The sequence below is a fragment of the Cottoperca gobio genome, chromosome 10, assembly GCF_900634415.1.
Source record: "Cottoperca gobio chromosome 10, fCotGob3.1, whole genome shotgun sequence".
In the NCBI taxonomy this organism is placed as follows: domain Eukaryota; kingdom Metazoa; phylum Chordata; class Actinopteri; order Perciformes; family Bovichtidae; genus Cottoperca; species Cottoperca gobio.
Genome location: NC_041364.1, coordinates 16,850,056 through 16,868,910, shown reverse-complemented (window position 1 = coordinate 16,868,910; position 18,855 = coordinate 16,850,056). Strand labels below are relative to the sequence as shown.

Sequence of the window (18,855 nt, the reverse complement as noted above, 5' to 3'; positions counted from 1 at the left end):
CCCAGCAACCACTTTACCCAGTGACTGGACCTGGCAACGCTTGAGGATATACTGACAGTGAAACACTCCTCAGTCCAGTCTGCAGATAAACAGAGTCAGGCTTATCTGGGCTCATTTCATTTATATGTCACTTAATATGGCCACTTAGATTTATTTATTCTATTTCACACCCTCTCTGACTACAATTAGCTTTCCCTAATCACACAAACTGTGTCATGATAATCTCATTACATGTTCCTCCTTTTGTATTGTTTCAACAGGGATGGCAAAGTATAATTTGTCTTAGATTCCATGGGCATGACAGAAATGTGTAACTTAGCCCTCAGTTCTCTTCCGACAGTCCCTGTAGGAACATTACTCTGACTCTGTTTCCACAGCTAAGCTTTAGTATCTATAAAACTCTTTTACAGATTTATTAATTCAGAGGGTGCAAGTTTAGAGTTGGCAGTGTGTGTACAGGTGGAAAACAGGATTACTTGGATTTAAAGATAATAAATACTGAATCAAACCCCAAGTCAGAGAAAGATGAAATACTGTCCACAAAAGGTGACAAAAGGTGTTGATATATTAGTTGCATTTCCCCTCATGCCAGGAAGTAACACACATTCAGTTCTCACAGAAAGCAAAACTCAGTAATTAATCTAGTGTATACATATATAGTCTGCAAGGGTACGATACATAACGTTCAAAGTAAATCAACAGTTATTAAGAATGCAAAACAATAAACTCAGCTGGGTGGTTCTCTGAGATGGCTGCCTTTTGTGTCATATCACTTAAAAAATATATTGTTTTTCTAATCACTACATTTGATCGTGGACAAGCTCAATCTTTAAGAAAATATTCCCAATAATCTTTAAGCATTTCTTTTATCACAAAAAGCCATTTTGGAACAGGGTTGAATGCGATGTGGTGGCTAATAGTAGCCATATCTCCACATTTAGCTAAGACAATAGCACCACATGGCATTTTATATTTTGCAGTTGAAATGTTGAGCATCTCTATCTGACACCAAACACATTACAGGTCACTTAGCAGATGCTCTTATCCAGAGCAACTTACAGTGAACTAACTACAGGGACAGTCTCCCCACAATGGTGGTATTGAACTCACAACCATCTGGTGTTGTATTTGGAAGCCATTCCACTAGACCACTAGGCCATCACCAAAAATGAAATAAGAAAATATGCTGACCCTTGCGTTTCTTTGCAGAATGTTATTCAAAAGACTTGTGTGATGTCACTTCCTCAATGCAATGTCACAGGGACTGATCCATTATTTTTATAGGGGGTAAATGGTATATATATATATATATATATATACATATATATATATATATGTAAATGGTATATATATATATATATACCATTTACCCCCTATAAAAATAATGGATCAGTCCCTGTGACATTGCATTGAGGAAGTGACATCACACAAGTCTTTTGAATATATATATATATGTATATATATATATATATATATATATATATATATATATATATATATATGTATATATATATATATATATATATATATATATATATGTTGAAAGGAGCCAGTTGAGGTGGTTTGGGCATCTAGTAAGGATGCCACCTGGGCGCCTCCCTAGGGAGGTGTTCCAGGCACGTCCAGCTGGGAGGAGACCCTAATTAGCTACTAATTAAATTGGCTTTAAATTAAATGCATTACGTGGGTTCCTTTAATTGAAAATCTTTAAAGTAAGATTCAAGTTAGCAGTAAGCTCATCACAGTATATTACCAAAACACAAATCAACAATCACAAAACAGCTATAATAATAATATGAGTACATACAGATAATACTCTGAGAGCATGTGAGGAGTAGATAAAGATGCCTGTCAGTATTTACTTGCTGACAAAACGTAATATAAAATATATAAAAGTTAATATAACAACGTCAGTTAGCTAAACTGCAACTGCCATTGTGTCATTAGGTTACTACTTCAACTGAAACTAACTGCTGCTGGAAGAATACAACGTATATATTGCTTTAAATACCTTTTTTGGTTTGTGACCTAGTTGTGACCTTTCATCCCACGTTATGGTGTTAGTAGTAATGGGATGTGGGCAGTGATTATTTTCCTTCATGGATCTGTCTCATTCGATGAATTATTTAAGCCCTGAAGAGGTGAAAGTATCCAATATTTCATCTTGCGAGGCCCCAGGTTGGGAACTTCCCCATACATTTCATATATAATACATATCTTTGATGAGCAAAACAAAGAATAATCATGAAGCCGTAATCACGCAAGTTATTATACACTAACACTGTGTGTGGATATAAAGCTTTAAAATCAGCTGCTGTTTACTGACTGACAACTACAGTGGGGCCTCTTCAGTCTGTGAAATGTGCCACTGATAGAGTCTACAACAAATCCACAGAGACAGTTTGACATTTCATATTCCTGCACGGTAAATCCAATGAAGCTCTCATTGATTCCCTACATTGATTTAACTCAGCCTCTCCAGGGTGAAATACAGCACTGCTCAGTGATGGGAACTTCTGTGTATATACTGGATGAGGATATACAGTGTTTGTGGTGTGTTGGTGGGTCATGTTAGGCTGGGCTTCTGTAAGTTTGGCTGCACGCCCCACAGGCGGCTGCACAGCAGAATCCAGCCGCCTTTGTCTTCAGAATCCATCCACATGTTCTCAGCTGCCAGCACACTTTCATTGAGGCCTAATGGGGCTTAGCTGCCTAAGAAGCCTCCGGCTATACCGTCCATGATGAGAAAACAAAAGTGTATCTATTACAAGTGTTGCCCTAATTGAAATCCTCTATTTATTGAACTTGCATTATTGCTGGTGTGTGGCTGAATTTCTTTAGGGCATGTAATTAATTTAGCCAATTAAGGAACCTTGTTTGGGCGGACACTTGTAGACCACAGAGGATTATCTTGTGCCGAGCATTGAGATCTCAGTGTGGCAGGTGCAGTGATGCATGGCTCTTTTCTATCTTCTAATCTATCTTTAAATGTCAGAGGAACTCAAGCTCTGCTCTGTTTGCTGAAATAAGCAAATAAATGAGTGTCTTTCATGCTCCAGGGGGAAATATCCTGTGACCGGAATTACACGTCTGTGCTAAAGAGACCCAAAGCCTTTTGGAATATTCAGGCATCGGTGTGATTATGGCAGCAAGCTCAGGTTGATCTTCAAGGTTTCAAGACTACTCACAAGACTGGACAAGACTACACTAGTGTACATGCTACATGCTAGTGAAAATCACTTCTAATTGCATTTGAGAAATACACTTATTTGATTTTGTACAAAGAGTTACATGAGAAGATGGATACCACTATTGTATCTGTACGCTGAAGCTACAGCCATCAAGGCATCATCCCTGTGTTCCCAGAGCATGTGTGTCTCTAGATAGAAGCTAACATTGTAAGTGATTGGGCTTCACAGTTCACAATTACAAATACAGTTGGAATGATATAACTCTATTCAGCCACTGTGGAGATATAAATGTCAAAAGTCAAGAAAACTTTCTGGTGTGTAAATTTGAGGGCATATTGAGGAGTTAAACATCAACAGGCTACAAGCTGTAGGTGGGTGATTTTAACATGTTCACCCAGGGAAACTTACATTGAACACTTGACCTCAGGTCACATTGCTGAGAACATAACTGTTTTTTAAGGTCTCCTTAATGTGTCATATTAATAAGAGGATATAGAGCTGGGGAACATAGGACCCTGGGAAACAGCCGCTTAGCATAGCTTAGCATAAACACTGGCAACATTGGGACTCAGCTTGCTCTGTCCAAACGTTAAAAAAAAGTACCAGCACATCCTAAACTTACTAATATCTCATATTTCAAGTCTTTGTGCTAAGCAGGTTACATCTTCTAAGGTATTTTTGTGATCCCACGGATACTTTTTGATTATATTTAAATGTTTTGCTTGAAACTGGAAAAAGCTTTTATCTCTTTGGGCAGACAGCAAAGAGAACCCTGTGGGACCAAATGTAGCACACGGTGAAAAATGGGGCTATCCGATTTCCTTCACTAAACTAGACTAATCCTGATTGTCTGATTTCATTTCTTCTCTGGTCTCTCCATTGAGTGGGAAAATGTAGAGAAAACAGCAGACTTTCAGCCCTCCAGCGGCTGCGGTGATTGCCCCGGGGCCCCAATCTGTGGCACTGGCCTTAGCTCGGGGTGCTAACACCCTTGTGTCATTACAGACGTAATGCAGCCGGTGAGCAATTGAGCAAATAATAAATGAAAGCAAAGAGTGGGCCTGCAGTCTGACTGGGGCTCAGAGGGGGTGTCGAGGGTCAGCTGCTTTCTCAGAGCGATCTTTTTCAACCAGCCGTCCAAAGTCAACATTCCAACTAACCTACAGCCATCAGAATGCAGACTGAATGAAAGCGATAGGAAATGGAGAAAGATGGAGAGAAAATGACAAAAAGAGGTTTTTTTCCTTCTTGAAAGCTAATGTTTCACCGGTTTGGCTTTCCCAGCTTTGGAAGCCCACATGCCTACAGTTATTCATCTGGGTAGACATCATCCATTACCTCTAATTAACCAGATGATGGTCTGGTGAGCAGAAAATGAAGGAGGCGATTAATCACTCACAGCACCTCCAGGCCGACTGTTCAACCTAAATATAAAAGGGGCAAGTGAACATAAAGAGCTCTCTTGGATATTGTTGTGCTTCTCCTCCTCATGCCCAGAAAAAGGACGTCCAAACTATTCTGGTCCACAAGCAGGAGAACATAGAGACTCATCTGACGATTGTATTGGTATATTTATATCTCTGCAGCTCTAATGAAGAAAGCACACCTTTATACTCAGCCAAGTACTGTACGCTGTACAGTTGATCCGTGAGAGGGGTAGTGATACATAGAGAAATGATAGTGGTGCAGGCTTCAAATTTGCCATCTTTTTATGAGATGGAGGGAATTTACTGCCTCTGTTGAGATGTAGTTTTTCTCCTCTACTGCTCGTTTCTTCTGTGGGTGAGCTGCTTGCGGTTTGGGCGGATGACGTAATTGTGGAAAGGTCCCGGGTGCAGTCAAACTTGTAATTCAGTGAGGAATTTTTCATCTGGTCAAGGCTGGCCGGGTCTGTCTTTATAAATAAAGATGTGAGTCTTCAAAAGAGGGATAAACAGAGGAAGAGGAAAGGAGAAACATGAAAGCCCTTTCACTCACTTACTCAACACCGGAGAACCGTCATATTAATTTCTAATCCTCATAACATAGTCACAAGTCAGGTGTCTGTGCTGTTTACAGTATGAGGTTCTACAAATAAGAACAGGCTGTTGCTGAGCATGAAATAACTGGAGTCTTGATCCAGGAAAATATTAGCCCTACACAGAGGAATCCAAAATTTGTCTTCCAGACGGTACTTTTGGGGATAATTCAAGGTCTGTTCACGAGTCAGTTATAAGGTTACTGCATAAATCTCCACTGCCATATGCAATTCAGTTATTTTCAATCACTGTCTTCTCTGTTTATATAAATTAAATTATGGCCGTGAGTATGTATATATAAGTTTAGCATAGCAAGCGTTTATCTTTGTTTAATAAAATGTGATATTCCCAGCTGGAATCAAAGCAAGCTCCCAGCAAGTGCAGGTACAACCTTTAGCTGCTGTGCACTGAAAGTCAGCTACTGCTGTCATCAGCTGTGCTTTAAGTGGGAGTCCGGGCTGTTTCAGTGGTACGGACTCGCCCCGTGCGTCCTTTATTACCTCATCTTCGGTGGTGATTTATGGCACTCACGCAGGCCACTTTTCTGAGCTGTTTATATCTGCCGAAAGATAAAAGAAAATCATGGCTTTATTACCCAGAGGGAGTGGGTCTGTTTGCACAGCAGACGGGCCTCATTGGAGAGCTGCAGGCCTGCACCACACACATCTGATGTGCCTTTTCACTGACAATAAACTGTCCAAGTGTGTGCAAAGCATCACTGAGGGGGACTGATATGTGTTAGATAGATACTATCAGTCGGAACACACATTCCATTATTATCTACTCCTAATGTTGACATTTTATCCCCATGACTCACATCCAGAAATAAGAAAACATTCAGCTTTGCTTGGATTATTCAATGTTTGTCTGGATCAAATTGTCGTGTACCTTCTCAGTCAATCAGACATACTGTGTCAGCTTGTAGGGTGATTCAAGATCACACTAAAGAACGCATGTCCCTGTATGCTCTCATGTCCTAGGAAAGCTCTTCCATGCAGCTAAAATCTGTTTGCCTGCAGCGCCATCCTGTGGTGAGACAGAGATTAACGTCATCATGGGATTCAGCAAACAGCCAACAAACTTTAAACTGCTTTAAGTCATGTCATCCCTCAACAAACAAAAGAAGTCGAGAGGTGCGTTACAGTATCACATTATTTTATTAGCCGGTACAGAAGATTAACTGTGTTGTGAGGCTCTGTTCTACTAACACACTTGAGACCAAATATGACAGCAGCTTACTTACTTATACACTGGCAGAGGTCAATAAATTCTACAAACCAAAAAATGATAGTGTCTCAGTACATTTAAATAATGAACACTTAATGTAAATTAGAGCTTCATCCTCTCCTTAGTGCCAGTGAAGGTGACTGTTTGACTTCAGACGAGTCAAATTATGGGCAGGTTTCACCTTCAACCAAAGCAAAACCTTTCCGATAAGAAAACAGTACAGGATCAGTGATGACATTGTCTAGCGTGTGCGATATTCACTATAGTTGAAGCATGCAAGTTAATACGATATTGCTGTCTGCGGAAAAAGGATGTTGCCGAGGATACATAAGCTGAAAGCGTAGCGGAGTGTGCTGCATGTGTGGGAATTGTTCGGATTGTTCTCAGTTATGATTTCTGATTCTGCTCATCCCTCACTTTCTCTCTCCATGTTGTTATATTAACGTATAACCACTCACTCGTCTTTCAACATAAACAGCTGTTTTTCACATACTTTATGTTGTTATGTTAAGAAAATCCAGAGCTGATACATTAAATACAACAAAACGTACTTTGTAGGTGCTTTGCCATTTAAGAAAATACTGCATGAAGCACAAAGATTAATCTTTCTTTTCTCCCCACATTCAAGCAAATAAGTGGATTTTTTAAACAATGCATAAACATTTTTAATAAGAGATGTATTGTAAATATAAGGTTCCGTTTCCTGTAGGTAACCTCACACTATACGGGCTTTTTACTGAAAGTATAGTGTTTAAGCTGAGGAGAATGATGTGGTGAGACACAGTATACCATCATGTTATTGGCAAACAAAACAAAACAAAAACCAGAAAGTCAAGTTAAACCTGAAGCTCTTATCAGTCTGCAGTCGGTAATAGTTTCATGTAGTTTTATAAACCATCGTGCAATCACTGTATGTTGCATAAAGTGTCTGTTGATGCACCTTGAGCTAAAACTAAGAAACAACTGAATGCCAAATAGATCACAAATATCTCCTACACCAATAAGCAGAATCAGAAATCATTCAATTAAATTCACCCCACAGTTTAAAGAAATTAGTTCAAAGAACCCAACACTAGGACTGTGTGATAGTAGAAGTATTCATGTTCAGGGAGCGAGCGGTCCCAGCCTCAGCTCTACATGGTGCGTGAGCCAAATGGCCTCGGCGGGGGTTTCGGGTCCGTCTTCGCTCTGCTTTAAGGGAGCCGCGAGGTTACGGAAGTCGTGTCGGATCTTAAATGAAACGGTGACGTCTGCATCCTCTTCTTTCTGAGGGATCACTTTGATGAAGAAACCAATCTTGTTGGATTTCCTGAAGGCAACAACACTGTGGAAAGAACAGAGGGATCAGGTTACGAGTTACCTCGCGCTATTAATTCTTCATGAGTGCGTCGTTAACTTACTCTGGGTCATCCTGGAAGTCCTGAGGTTCAGCCAGCTCATCGTACTCAGCAGCAGCATCCTTTCCTGCCAAGACCAGTTGTTTCCTGGGCACCATAACCTAGAAAAACAAAAACGTTCAGTGACTTTCAACCTCGATTTAAAAACGTATAGCTCCTCTGTTTTGTAGTACGCCAATGTCAATGTGTATTTTGGAAAAAAACAATCTAAAAATCCCCCTCGACTCACAAATGTGTTTTGCTTATTGTTGCTTCACTTGAAGGTTTGACCTTCCCTGTGCGGAATGATGGACGTGGAGAGTTTGTCAATTGAAGGCTGTTTTAAAAGTGGAAAGTTTTTCTGTGCTCTCCTTAAATCCAAGTTTACGCATAATGTTAAAGATTTGAGATTCTAGAATGGAGTCGGATTACTGCAACGTTAGTAACTTATGAGGGAAAAATCAGATGTATGGAAATTTGGACATGCATGAAAAAAACGTTACGTTTCTAAAAGCTCCACTGGAAGCTCTTCGAGGTGTTGCTGCTCCTGGCAGACTTCATTCAAAAAAGGTGTCAAAAAATCTAATTTGAATACAACCGATTTATATTTCCACTTTCCAGAAATCTAATTAGTCGTATTTGTGCAATGTGCGAGTGGGAAGAAGATAACTCTGGATCGCAGTCACCTGTAAAATAAATATGCTGTGCCCGGTATAGTCATCAGTAAAACATTACATACTGTAATATATAAATAAAACATATATGCAAGAGGCGAGCGAAGGCGGTTTTGGGAAGAGCTGGTCGATGAAATCAACCAAGCATGGCTCGCTGTGGTTCATGCCGCCCCTCCAGGTGTTTGAATATCTGATCAAGTAGAATGACAGGACTGCACACTCTGTTTGGACCCAAAGCGAATGGAAATGGGTCATGAAGATGCTCTGTTTTAGCCAGGAGCTCTTCCTTACCCAGTCTGGCCCATGACTTCATCGCTAAACAGGCCAAGACAAACAGCCTGTAGTCACCCAGAGCCTCGCAGCAGCTGCTGGCAACTGGCAGCTCAGCAGACCATTTACCGCAGGAACACGGCACTCTTAGCTGTGCATTTGACAGCTGACAGATGGAGGTAAAAACAGGACCCAACTGCTCTGCATATGAAAAATGACAAGGCTACCTACTCCAGAAGGAACAGGCGGCGTGAAGCAACAGACCGCCCTGCGCTCCCTCTGACGCTGGCTGAAAGATTGCAGGAATATGGATGCAATATGTAATATTTAAGAGTAGGCAGCAGGTGGTAAACAACTGCCACGATCTGTGACTGTGCACACTTCTTATATTCTGTATTTGAGCCATAATGCTCTTTCAAGCAGTTAAAGCTCCATTCATTGACGTCTGGCCACCATGTGTTGCGGAAGCACTACCAAACAAGCTGATAAACACACAGCCCTGAAATATTATTGCCTCATAAAGTGCTTTTAGTAAACAAGTGTGTACCCAGCAGTCGACATGGAACTAAATTATCATCCGTGATGACCCCTGGCCTTCCCTGCCAACCTGTTGCTGCTGTGGCAGGGGATCATTAGTGTCTATAAAGCCCTGGCTGCTGCTAACAGTGTCACTCTCTCCTTCCCTGCAGGCACCTGTATGGTTATGTAGCAGCTTTAGTTCCTATTTGGCAGGAATATTAAAATATCTGGGTTTTAGCTGTTAGACTGCAGAGCTGGGTGAGAACTCTCAACAAGTTTGTCATGAGACCCCTTTTATAATTAGCATATTCTTTAGAGTCAGGATCTACACCAGGGGTCGGGAACCTATGGCTCGCGAGCCATATATGGCTCTTTCGATAATGCAATATGGCTCGTTTAACATTTTTTAACATGATTAACAAGTAATAAATAATTATAGTGTGTCATTTTAAAGTAAAACTTTTAGCAGCGGATTTGTTTTTAGTTCTCCCCTCTCCTATCCTCCGCCCTGTCTCTGGCTGTAGGTTAAGGTGTGTTCACACATGAGTGCGTAGGGGGCGGAGCCCCGCCCTTCGCGAAACCAAGCAGAGGAGAAACTGCACAAAGCAAGCAGTAGACCGGGGGTGTCAAACTCAATCACAGAGAGGGTCAACATTAAAAACTGGGAATACGTCGAGGGCCAAACATGGTCCACATGTATTGAACAGGATACACATATTGGATAAAGTGCAAAAAGATATGGAACATATTTAAGTCAACTGCAAACGGATTGTTGAGCAGTTCAATTTTCAAGTTCAATTTAAATTTCTGAGCTGCAAAGTCGGCAAATGCGCTCAGTTCATCAGCAGAAGACAGTCGGACACAGCGTGGAGATGTTTGTCAGTGTGTGGAAACACGTAGTGACCAAAGTTTCCTTGCTGCATCAGTCTCCCACAGAAAGCTCGGCTTAGAAAGCTCTCACTGCATCATACATGTCCGTGATCACACGGCCCTGAAGCTGCAGGTTTAACAGTGAGATGCTTCGTTGTGTCGCACAAAGAGTCCAGCTCACATCGTCCCAGATGTGTGGTGTGTTTCCCTTTGCTTTCCAAAAACTTTCATTTCATTCACACATTTAGATTCTTCCTCAAATATGTCTTTCCCCGTGGTTGTGCCATGCATTGATTTAATTACCAAAACCGGCGGGCCAGTTATGACAGACATATGATCTTTTCTCGCGGGCCGGATATAATTGCCTTGAGTTTGACACCCGTGCAGTAAACACTGAAACGTGCATCATATATGAGATAAATAACGTAAGCGTTTAGTTTATTTAATAAAAGAGCTAAATGAAACACTGATACCACTATTAGTACTCGGAGACGTGTTATTCTTAAAAAATACACGCATAAAGTTGCGTTCAAATTTATATATTTTTATATATGGCTCTCAAGGAAATACATAAAAAAATATTTCGCTTTTATGGCTCTCCCAGCCAAAAAGGTTCCCGACCCCTGACCTACACCATCACTGCTTAATCATGGGGTTTTATCGTAGTTGGGACCCCTACTTGAAACTGATACTTTCTGTGCCTACATTCATCTCAATAAAGAAAGGAGAAAGTAAAATACCGTAGCAGTGCTGTTGATGTCATCAGCATCTTCGTCCTCACAAGCAGCCAATGTGACGTGGGTGATGTTCTCCACGGGGTTGGTCAGGGTCAGCAGCACTTGGCTCTCCTAAATAGACAGGAAGGGGAAAAAGACAAAAGTTTAACCCACATTACATTTCAAAGCCGAGTTCACTTTTAAGGTGTAGGCTTCTTTTGATCACTAAAACAGAGATTTTAGTTAGAACTCGGGATTCTTTGTTGAGGACTACGTTTAGTTGTTTTTGCTCTGATCAGCGATGCTTGTGGCGAGCAGGTTCTAAGGGATGCCTGGTGCATTTCAGCCTTTTCTGACCAACACTTGTATTAGTACTTCGATATCTGCAGAGGTGCAGTGTCTCCTTCGTGTCACAACCCCGTCTTAAAACAAAATACCACCTCACCATCATACACTCTGCTACTAGCTTCTGTACTGCGTTCAAATGTCCATTGTTATCTCTTTTTTTTTATTGATTTTACTTGTTAATCATTTATGCAAATGTTTTCATATATCTGAGCCGTTTTACACCTGGACTGCAAAGCGATGTTGGACAATAAAAACGAAGACTAACTTGAGCTCATTAAGTTACAGATGAAGTAGCTTGGTTTTAACAGTAAGATTATGAACAGAATGAATAAGACATGTGAACGATATACCCAACATGTCAGAACCAGTGCACACACTGACCTTCATGGTCCGGAGGTTTGGAATGGACATAATTCTCACTTCAGGGATGTAACTCCTGTGGGAGAAACAGGCAGACGCTCAAACACTCGGACCGTGTTCAACACAGCAATCAACCACATTCACTAAAAGCTGAGACTTTCTTTGGCGGTACAGGTCAAACTTAACCATTCACAAACCGTGAACTCCTGAGAACAGCATTACCCCAAAGCAGATCATGTATGTTTGATTATTTTACTTTAAAAATAACAAAATGTGTTTAAGATTGAGCTACGTTTGAATGGATCATTTCCTGAACACATGTTTATAGTTGCACTTGGCTACAATGTAACTTTAGGACCTCAATCTATCTAAACTACAGGCTTCAGGCTGATTTGTATTTTCTTTTATTAAAAAAGGATCAGCATCATTATGAAGACACATGTTTAGGACGGACTCTGAATACTCACACAGCCACCAGCTGGATTTTAAACTTGATTGAAGTAGGATTAAACTCTGGCTTGCTCAAGTTGTGCTCACATTTCTGCAGGAGGAAATTAAGAAAGAAGATTATTATCTAAATGTGATTTACATAAAAACAACAGCGTAACAGTGATGCAGGAGAGTAAAACCCTGACGTGGTACTGACCCTGCAGCGCAGCGAGCGCTTCATCAGGAGGTGCTTGTGTCTGGGGTGGAGCTGAGACGCTCCTGCAGGCTGGAAATCAGGCTGCAGAAGCCGCTGGCGCAGCGTGGTCACTGGAACAACACAATTTAGATTCAACGCTACCTCAATTAGAAAGACACAACTATTAGTATCGTTTAGTGAACCCTAAACAAGCTCTTACCCTCTGGTAAGCTGATGGGCCTGGTATAACAATCTTCAGGCAGGGGTTCCACTTCATCAAGTCCCTGGGCAGGTTCGATGGAGATCTCCTTCTGGTCCTCACCCTCTTTAAGGCTGGTGAAGAAACTGCTATCAACAATATGTTGCATCTCTTATAATGATAGCATTTAATGTAAACTGAAAGCCGTAAAGCACAGTGAGATGTGCTGATGTTTGTCACCACTCAGACCACATACACATTACAACAAATACAGTACAAGTGGGGTGTTTAACAACAGCAAAACTTTATCAAAACATTATTATTACAGGTCCTTTAGCAGACGCTCTTATCCAGCGCTACTTACAGTGAATTAACTACAGGGACAGTCTCCCTGGAGCCACTCAGGGTTAAGTGCTCACATGCAAACACAGACAAGAAGCGTGCCTGTGGAAGCGTGAGACCGTTTATGCGGAAGTGTTTAAAATGGTAAGGTTTCAGCGAAAATTCACAGTGGATGCCTGAGAGAAACAAAGTTTTCTTCACAAATTCAAGGTAACACAGGGTGACAGGGTCACTTTGTGTGTGAAGTATTCCTTTAACTACTAATCACCTACATATATCTTACAATGCCTGAGCATTTTCCCATCTTAAAGTAAGACCGTAGAATTCTCTTGTACTTTCTTGGGAACCGCTGGTTTGCCCAACTTGCAAAGACTTGAACAAATACTAGAGGAAGGTAATCTTATCAACAGTTCAGAAGCTATATTTTATTTTTTGTCAGGGTTACATTAAATTCGACAGGTTACAAAATGGACTTTTGAGAACTCCGCATTAGTGCCTTCAAGGACACTTTGACAGCCCAGATTTTAGACTTGGCTATTAAACTCCAACCTTTTGAGACAAGAGACCAAATTCACACAATTACTTTCATGGTGCCTTTTTGACGTGCGGCTCCTGGATCTGACAGCACACTTTGTCAATATAGTGCTTTTTGTCAGCCAATTATTAATTTTCCTCTCCAAGCAGGGTCCTTGAATGCATCCCGGTAGTGGACTATAAAAATGGTAATCGCTCACAACTGTATTACTACAAGAGGATGATGTAACTTTGAGAAAAAATAAGGGTGACGAATTGTTCACTGTGATGGATTACCTTTACATCTCAAGCCAAGTTTCAAGGCTCTACAAATTGATTTTCATGGCAAGCTGAAATTAATGAAACAATGGCTGCTGGATGGTAAGAAATCAATTTATCTAAGTCACCAATAATATGCATGTAGTTGTGAAGTAATAGGCAGCAGTAATTCCCTTTATACAACAAAAGAGCACTCACGAAAGGCCGGACAGGCTTGATATGGGAGCTCCAGACCTCTGCCTCTGCAGTCTGGTTCCAAGGCCATATTTTTCCTGAATGATTTAGGGGGGAAAAAACAAGATCAGGCATTCTGCATACTGAAAATGTACGAGACACGAAGCCAATTTATGAAATGACATAATCTACAACCATTTTTCTACATGACTACTTTTAACACAAGGTTTTGACCCCAACTGGGAATTTATGACAACTTTAAAAAACAAAAATGGAAATATATAGTATTTGATATTTAATTAAACAATAAACAACCCAATAAACAATTCCATTTGTCTTGTGGCAAGAGACAATAACAGGAGCATTTCTGCCCAGGATAGTGGGAGAGAATCAACTGTGACAGTCCGAGGGTTCAGGACTTAATTAGTATGACAAATAGTTTGATCCGGTTATACAGACTCTAACAAAGTCTTCCATTTCTTCTCTCCCTCTAACCAACATAAAGGCTCCCATTGAGTGGATCTCAGTCACATTTACCCAAGGAGACATTCATGTGATCTGTGAGGTCTCTCGGTAACAGATTAGACAGAAACAGACATAAAGAGAAGACAGTGCTACTGTAAAGACGAGACTATCCAAGTTGTGAAAAATACAACTCACCACCACATGAATAGTGTGTTGCTGGGGGGCAAAACCAAAATATCAGAGTGCATAAGCAAAGGAAAAGGAGAGAATAAAGAACCAGGTGAAACCAAAGCAATTTAGCAAACATTTGTGGCATTTTGGTGACATGCAACAGCAACAGAAATGCATCAGTGATGGAAAACAACTGCAGGACATCACAACTTAAGTGTTTAAAATGGTTCCAATACTACACAATAGGAATAGGACTGGTTTGCATTGTTGGATGTTAATTATTGTAAAAGCAGAATGTAGGAAGTGTAAAATCATGTACCAACAAGCTTTGAAAATGTACATTTTCTGCTCCGTTGTGGCCTTTTAGTGAGATTAATCACGCTTTCTTTCTGTTGTTTTGAAATTTCAATGTGGATGTTGATGCCATTATAACAAGTAAACAGCATTTTTATATTTATCCATACAATTATAGACATGGTATAAAGCTTTCACTCCAACCAAACAGCAGCTTATTATTATTATTCCCTCCTGCTTTGGTTAACAGGTGTGTTAATCATAAAATATTCTCAATGGTACATACTTTGAGCAAAATGTTGGTAATGTTATTGAGATTTAGGTAGAACCTCTGTATTAAATAAATCTCTTAAGAGCATGTAATCGTTAATCTAAATTCTGCTCCAACAATACCTGCACAATTGTTTAACAGATTGCAGCGAGACAACAGCTGTTTGACATTTGAAAAGGTTAAAGAAGAAGGTATGGAATTTTTGAAAAGGTGAACTGGGCTCAGAGTGAGTAAATTACCGAGAACGCCAGGGGCATGCACTGTCGTCTCCGGGCCAGCTTCTTCCTATCTCTATCCTGCTTCTCTCTGTGTGCCAGCTGCTGGTAATACTCGATCAGCTTGTTGATCTGTAGGGAACACAAATCCTGGTTATCAATGCTTTCTGTATTTTGTTTTTATAAAACTAAAGTGATGAAGGGTTGGACTCAAGAAACCACTTAGTATTGCTTTTGCCTCTGGCCGGCTATGTATGGATCTCACTTATTCAAAGACACATCTATTCAAAAACAAGTAATGCATGATCAGGAAGCATGTGAGCAACTTGTGACAATTTAAAAATGACCACAGGGAAAAACCTACCCGCTGAGTATGAGGGTTCTCTGGCTCCTGCCATCCACCGCTGGCTGTAGTGAAAGAAATCACCAAAACATGAGACTTTAAATAGCATATACTAATGACAGCTTTCTTCATGAGCTGAATCAATGAGAAACTATAGACCTACAGCAGGACTTTGTGTTATTGTAATGTTGGTGCTTATTACTCGTATTTGAAGTTAAACTTTTGGAAATAAAGTAAATATGACCACATTACAGTACAGCACCCACCAACTGATTTGTCAGCCATTCCCACGTCCCTGGAGGTCCAGCGGCAGAAGCCGCAGGCCAGGTAGTAAGCCTTCTTCATGGCCGTCTTGGTAGGATCATCAGGCAGAGGAGCTGGGATGTTGGTGGCTCGGGTAGATAGTGTGTGCATGCAACATGGGCAGTCAAAACAATTTGCACACCTACAGTAGAGAACAACAGATCATCAGGAATGAATGAATGACATTAATGACATAAATCTGATGAAGAAAGAAGACAGGTACAAAGTCAGCAGTGACCTTACACAAGTTATATTTTGTGTATGCATATTTCATTATGCATGTGCATGTCAGTCTCACCTGTTCTTTTTAAGCTTGGCCTCTGCAGATGGCATGTTCTCCAGACAGCTTGGACAATAGTGGGAGTCCACCTTATCATCAAAAACAGGGGTTTAAGAGAAGTCAGTCAAACCGTGCATCCTCATCCTAAAGTTTATGTTACACCGGTTACCTAACTGTTGGATTATCAAAGTGTTTTAATAACTGCTACATAACTGTGTATATGTAATAGTGCTTATCATACCGATGGCATTTATTTGGTACAATGTCGAAGATGGGGAACTGATTTTTTTGCTCAATCACGTTCTTACAAAGAAAAATCACTGACTAGTAATCTGAAGTTGCAATAGGTGAAACATCCAAAGCACTCTGGGTGTGGTGTCTATAACTGTGAGCCACGTTAACAATTTTTGATTTTGACAGTGAGGACGTTAGCTGGGGTTGACTAATGCTGTTACAAATAGCTTTCACTTGTCGGACATATTCTTTATATACGAGCAAAGCGAATACTTTAACGTTGAACTCAAAGAATAGCAAGAGCTCGCTAACGTTAGCTAGCATGTTCGCCCATTTAGGCTGTGATCCACATAGAGCTAACTCCAACGGAAGTTAATATGTCGCTTGCAGCCAATGAGATGAGGAGAAAACTTCATTGACAAGCGGCTTAGCCATTCAATGCGTGAGGTGGTTAGACTAACCCCACCTACCTGTCAAAGCTACTAGCAAGCCGGCTAACAACAAAGTAGCTAAATTAGGCTACCAACAGCTATCTTGAGGATAGTGGGGGAAAAGGTTCACGTACCTCGTGAGACACACATTCCAGAGACCGTAGCTCACTACAGTAACGACAGAAATAAAGTTGGGATAATGGGGCTCTGATCCTTTTCTCTCCACGAACCAGATAGACAACTCTATCTGGCTGAAGAAGGGACGCCATCTCTGAGCTGCGCAGACGAGTCTGTGGGCTCACTGACTGCACTGCTAGTACTGATGTCACCGCTAGTTGTCTGGTCTGTGAGGAAACACAGTGAGCTCAATGTCGACCTCTTGTGGTCAACACTAAAAACTGCAATGGCGAGCTCTGACGCCCTACGTCCCTAAATTGCGTAAAGAGGTTTGAGTCAATTACTGTAGGTAGGTCATGAGTTTACTCGACAGATGCCCAGGGGACCAAGTTCACTCCTCTCCTTTCCTCCGCTGTGTCTCTGACTGTAGGTGTGTGCGCTCGTGTGTGTTTGTGGCAGCGAGCGGAGGGAATGTGAACGCGCAAGGCAAGAAAAAAACAAAAAACTTTCAGGGGCGCGAGGTTCCGTTGGGGGAATATATGGGTCATTCCATAATTGGATGACAATTTAGACATCAACACTTTTGAAAAATGAACCTTTCATTTTATTCTTTTTTGTTATGTATTTAGGAAAAACAGATAATAAACCATCAAAAAAGTGATTTGGCCAGCTAAGGAATCAAATGTACACTTTTTATTAGATGTTTTATTTCTTCAATAAAACTCTAAAGAAAGTCCCATTTATATTAAATACTCATGTAGTTTTGGATAAAACTGGTTTAATATTAATTTAAGTAGCTTTTTAAATCGATCTTGCCCAACTTTTCAATTGTCACACGTTTCTTTTTACCAATTTCAGTATTTAATTTGAAATATTTGCTCAAATACATTATGCATATAATTAACCAAGCTATTAAAAGGACATTAGTTTAAACTTTTGTGAGCTGAGAAAATTATTTAAGGTTATTTTAATAGAAAATTATATAGTAACAGGGTTGAAGGGCTACATTACTTTTGGTTGTAGATCATGACATAAATGTGACAAATAAATACTCAGGGCCACAGCAATGTTGTTTGATAATATTTAATATATATTTTCCAATGAAGGATTAACAGGAAGAGCATCAATGATATATAAAAAAAACTTGTCAACACAACAATAAACTGGTTATAATCAAATATACACTGGACAAATATAAAACATGGAGGTCACTGAGGTAGTCAAACAACTCCACAGTGGAAAGGCCCCAGGGGTTGATGAGATGCGTCCAGAAATGCTGAAGGCTTTGGGTGTGGAAGGGCTGTCTTGGTTGGCACGCCTCGTCAACATTGCGTGGAAGTCTGGGACAGTGCCTAGGGGGTGGCAAACCGGGGTGGTGGTTCCCCTATTCAAAAGGGGGAACAGAGAGTGTGTGCCAACTACAGGGGTATCACACTTCTCAGCCTCCCTGGGAAAGTCTACTCCAAGGTGCTGGAAAGGAGGGTCCCGACCTCGGATAAGAGGTAGACGATGGATAGATGGAAAATACAGTAATACATTTAGAACATTATATTATGCTAAATTATACAAACATATGACGTACTATAAATAATAGAGTAAACTGAAGGAAATGCAATCCTGTTACTGAATGTCAACCTAATTATACTCTAATTATAGTAACAGGGTTGCAAATCAATGTTAATTTTAGCTTTTACCTCAGGAATTAATTCTAGTTTAGTCTACAATGTAATACTACTGTCAAGGAATGGACACACTTGGATATTTAACTAAAGAAAGATGTATTTGAAATTAATTTGTTTTAGTCTCATAATGTGAGTAACAGGGTTGCGTTTGTGTGAGTGCCACACTCCATCAAGAGTGAAAAGATTGGAACTATATTAAAAATAAAAGAGAGTACTTACCTTTGGTCTACCCATGGTGGTAGCACATGACTTGCTGATGTCATGTCCTCTGTGTTACGTGACTAACAGTTTTTTAACTTCCTCTGCCAAGCTAAAAAGGTTTCGGTAACAGGGTAGCGCACATGTTGT

The 18,855-nt window shown here is 40.5% G+C and overlaps 1 protein-coding gene across 2 annotated transcripts; it reads right to left on the bottom strand.

Annotated features, from left to right (window-relative positions):
* Positions 1 to 6,347: 6,347 nt before the first annotated feature.
* Positions 6,348 to 17,035, bottom strand: dctn4 (dynactin 4). 2 transcript variants are annotated; one of them, XM_029441333.1, is made up of 14 exons: positions 16,843 to 17,035; positions 16,062 to 16,132; positions 15,727 to 15,905; positions 15,482 to 15,525; positions 15,142 to 15,249; positions 14,362 to 14,382; positions 13,726 to 13,799; positions 12,415 to 12,527; positions 12,216 to 12,325; positions 12,037 to 12,110; positions 11,591 to 11,645; positions 10,886 to 10,993; positions 7,837 to 7,934; positions 6,348 to 7,760 (listed from the first exon to the last, which is right to left on the bottom strand). In XM_029441333.1, exons 1-14 carry the CDS (start codon positions 16,975 to 16,977, stop codon positions 7,541 to 7,543), a joined length of 1,410 nt encoding a protein of 469 aa, XP_029297193.1. In that variant the 5' UTR covers positions 16,978 to 17,035; the 3' UTR covers positions 6,348 to 7,540. The 2 variants fall into 2 exon arrangements, with proteins under 2 accessions (XP_029297193.1, XP_029297194.1); XM_029441334.1 differs by lacking the exon at positions 14,362 to 14,382.
* Positions 17,036 to 18,855: the final 1,820 nt, after the last annotated feature.

Bases quoted from the DNA above. Each gene is read 5' to 3' on its own strand.
- dctn4 (XM_029441333.1), bottom strand. From the start codon at position 16,977: ATGGCGTCCCTTCTTCAGCCAGATAGAGTTGTCTATCTGGTTCGTGGA. The intron at 14,383-15,141 runs GTAATTTACTCA...TTTGCCCCCCAG, and splicing joins GCATGCCCCTGGCGTTCTCG to CAACACACTATTCATGTGGT. The intron at 10,994-11,590 runs GTCAGTGTGTGC...CTGTCTATTTAG, and splicing joins CAAACCTCCGGACCATGAAG to GAGAGCCAAGTGCTGCTGAC.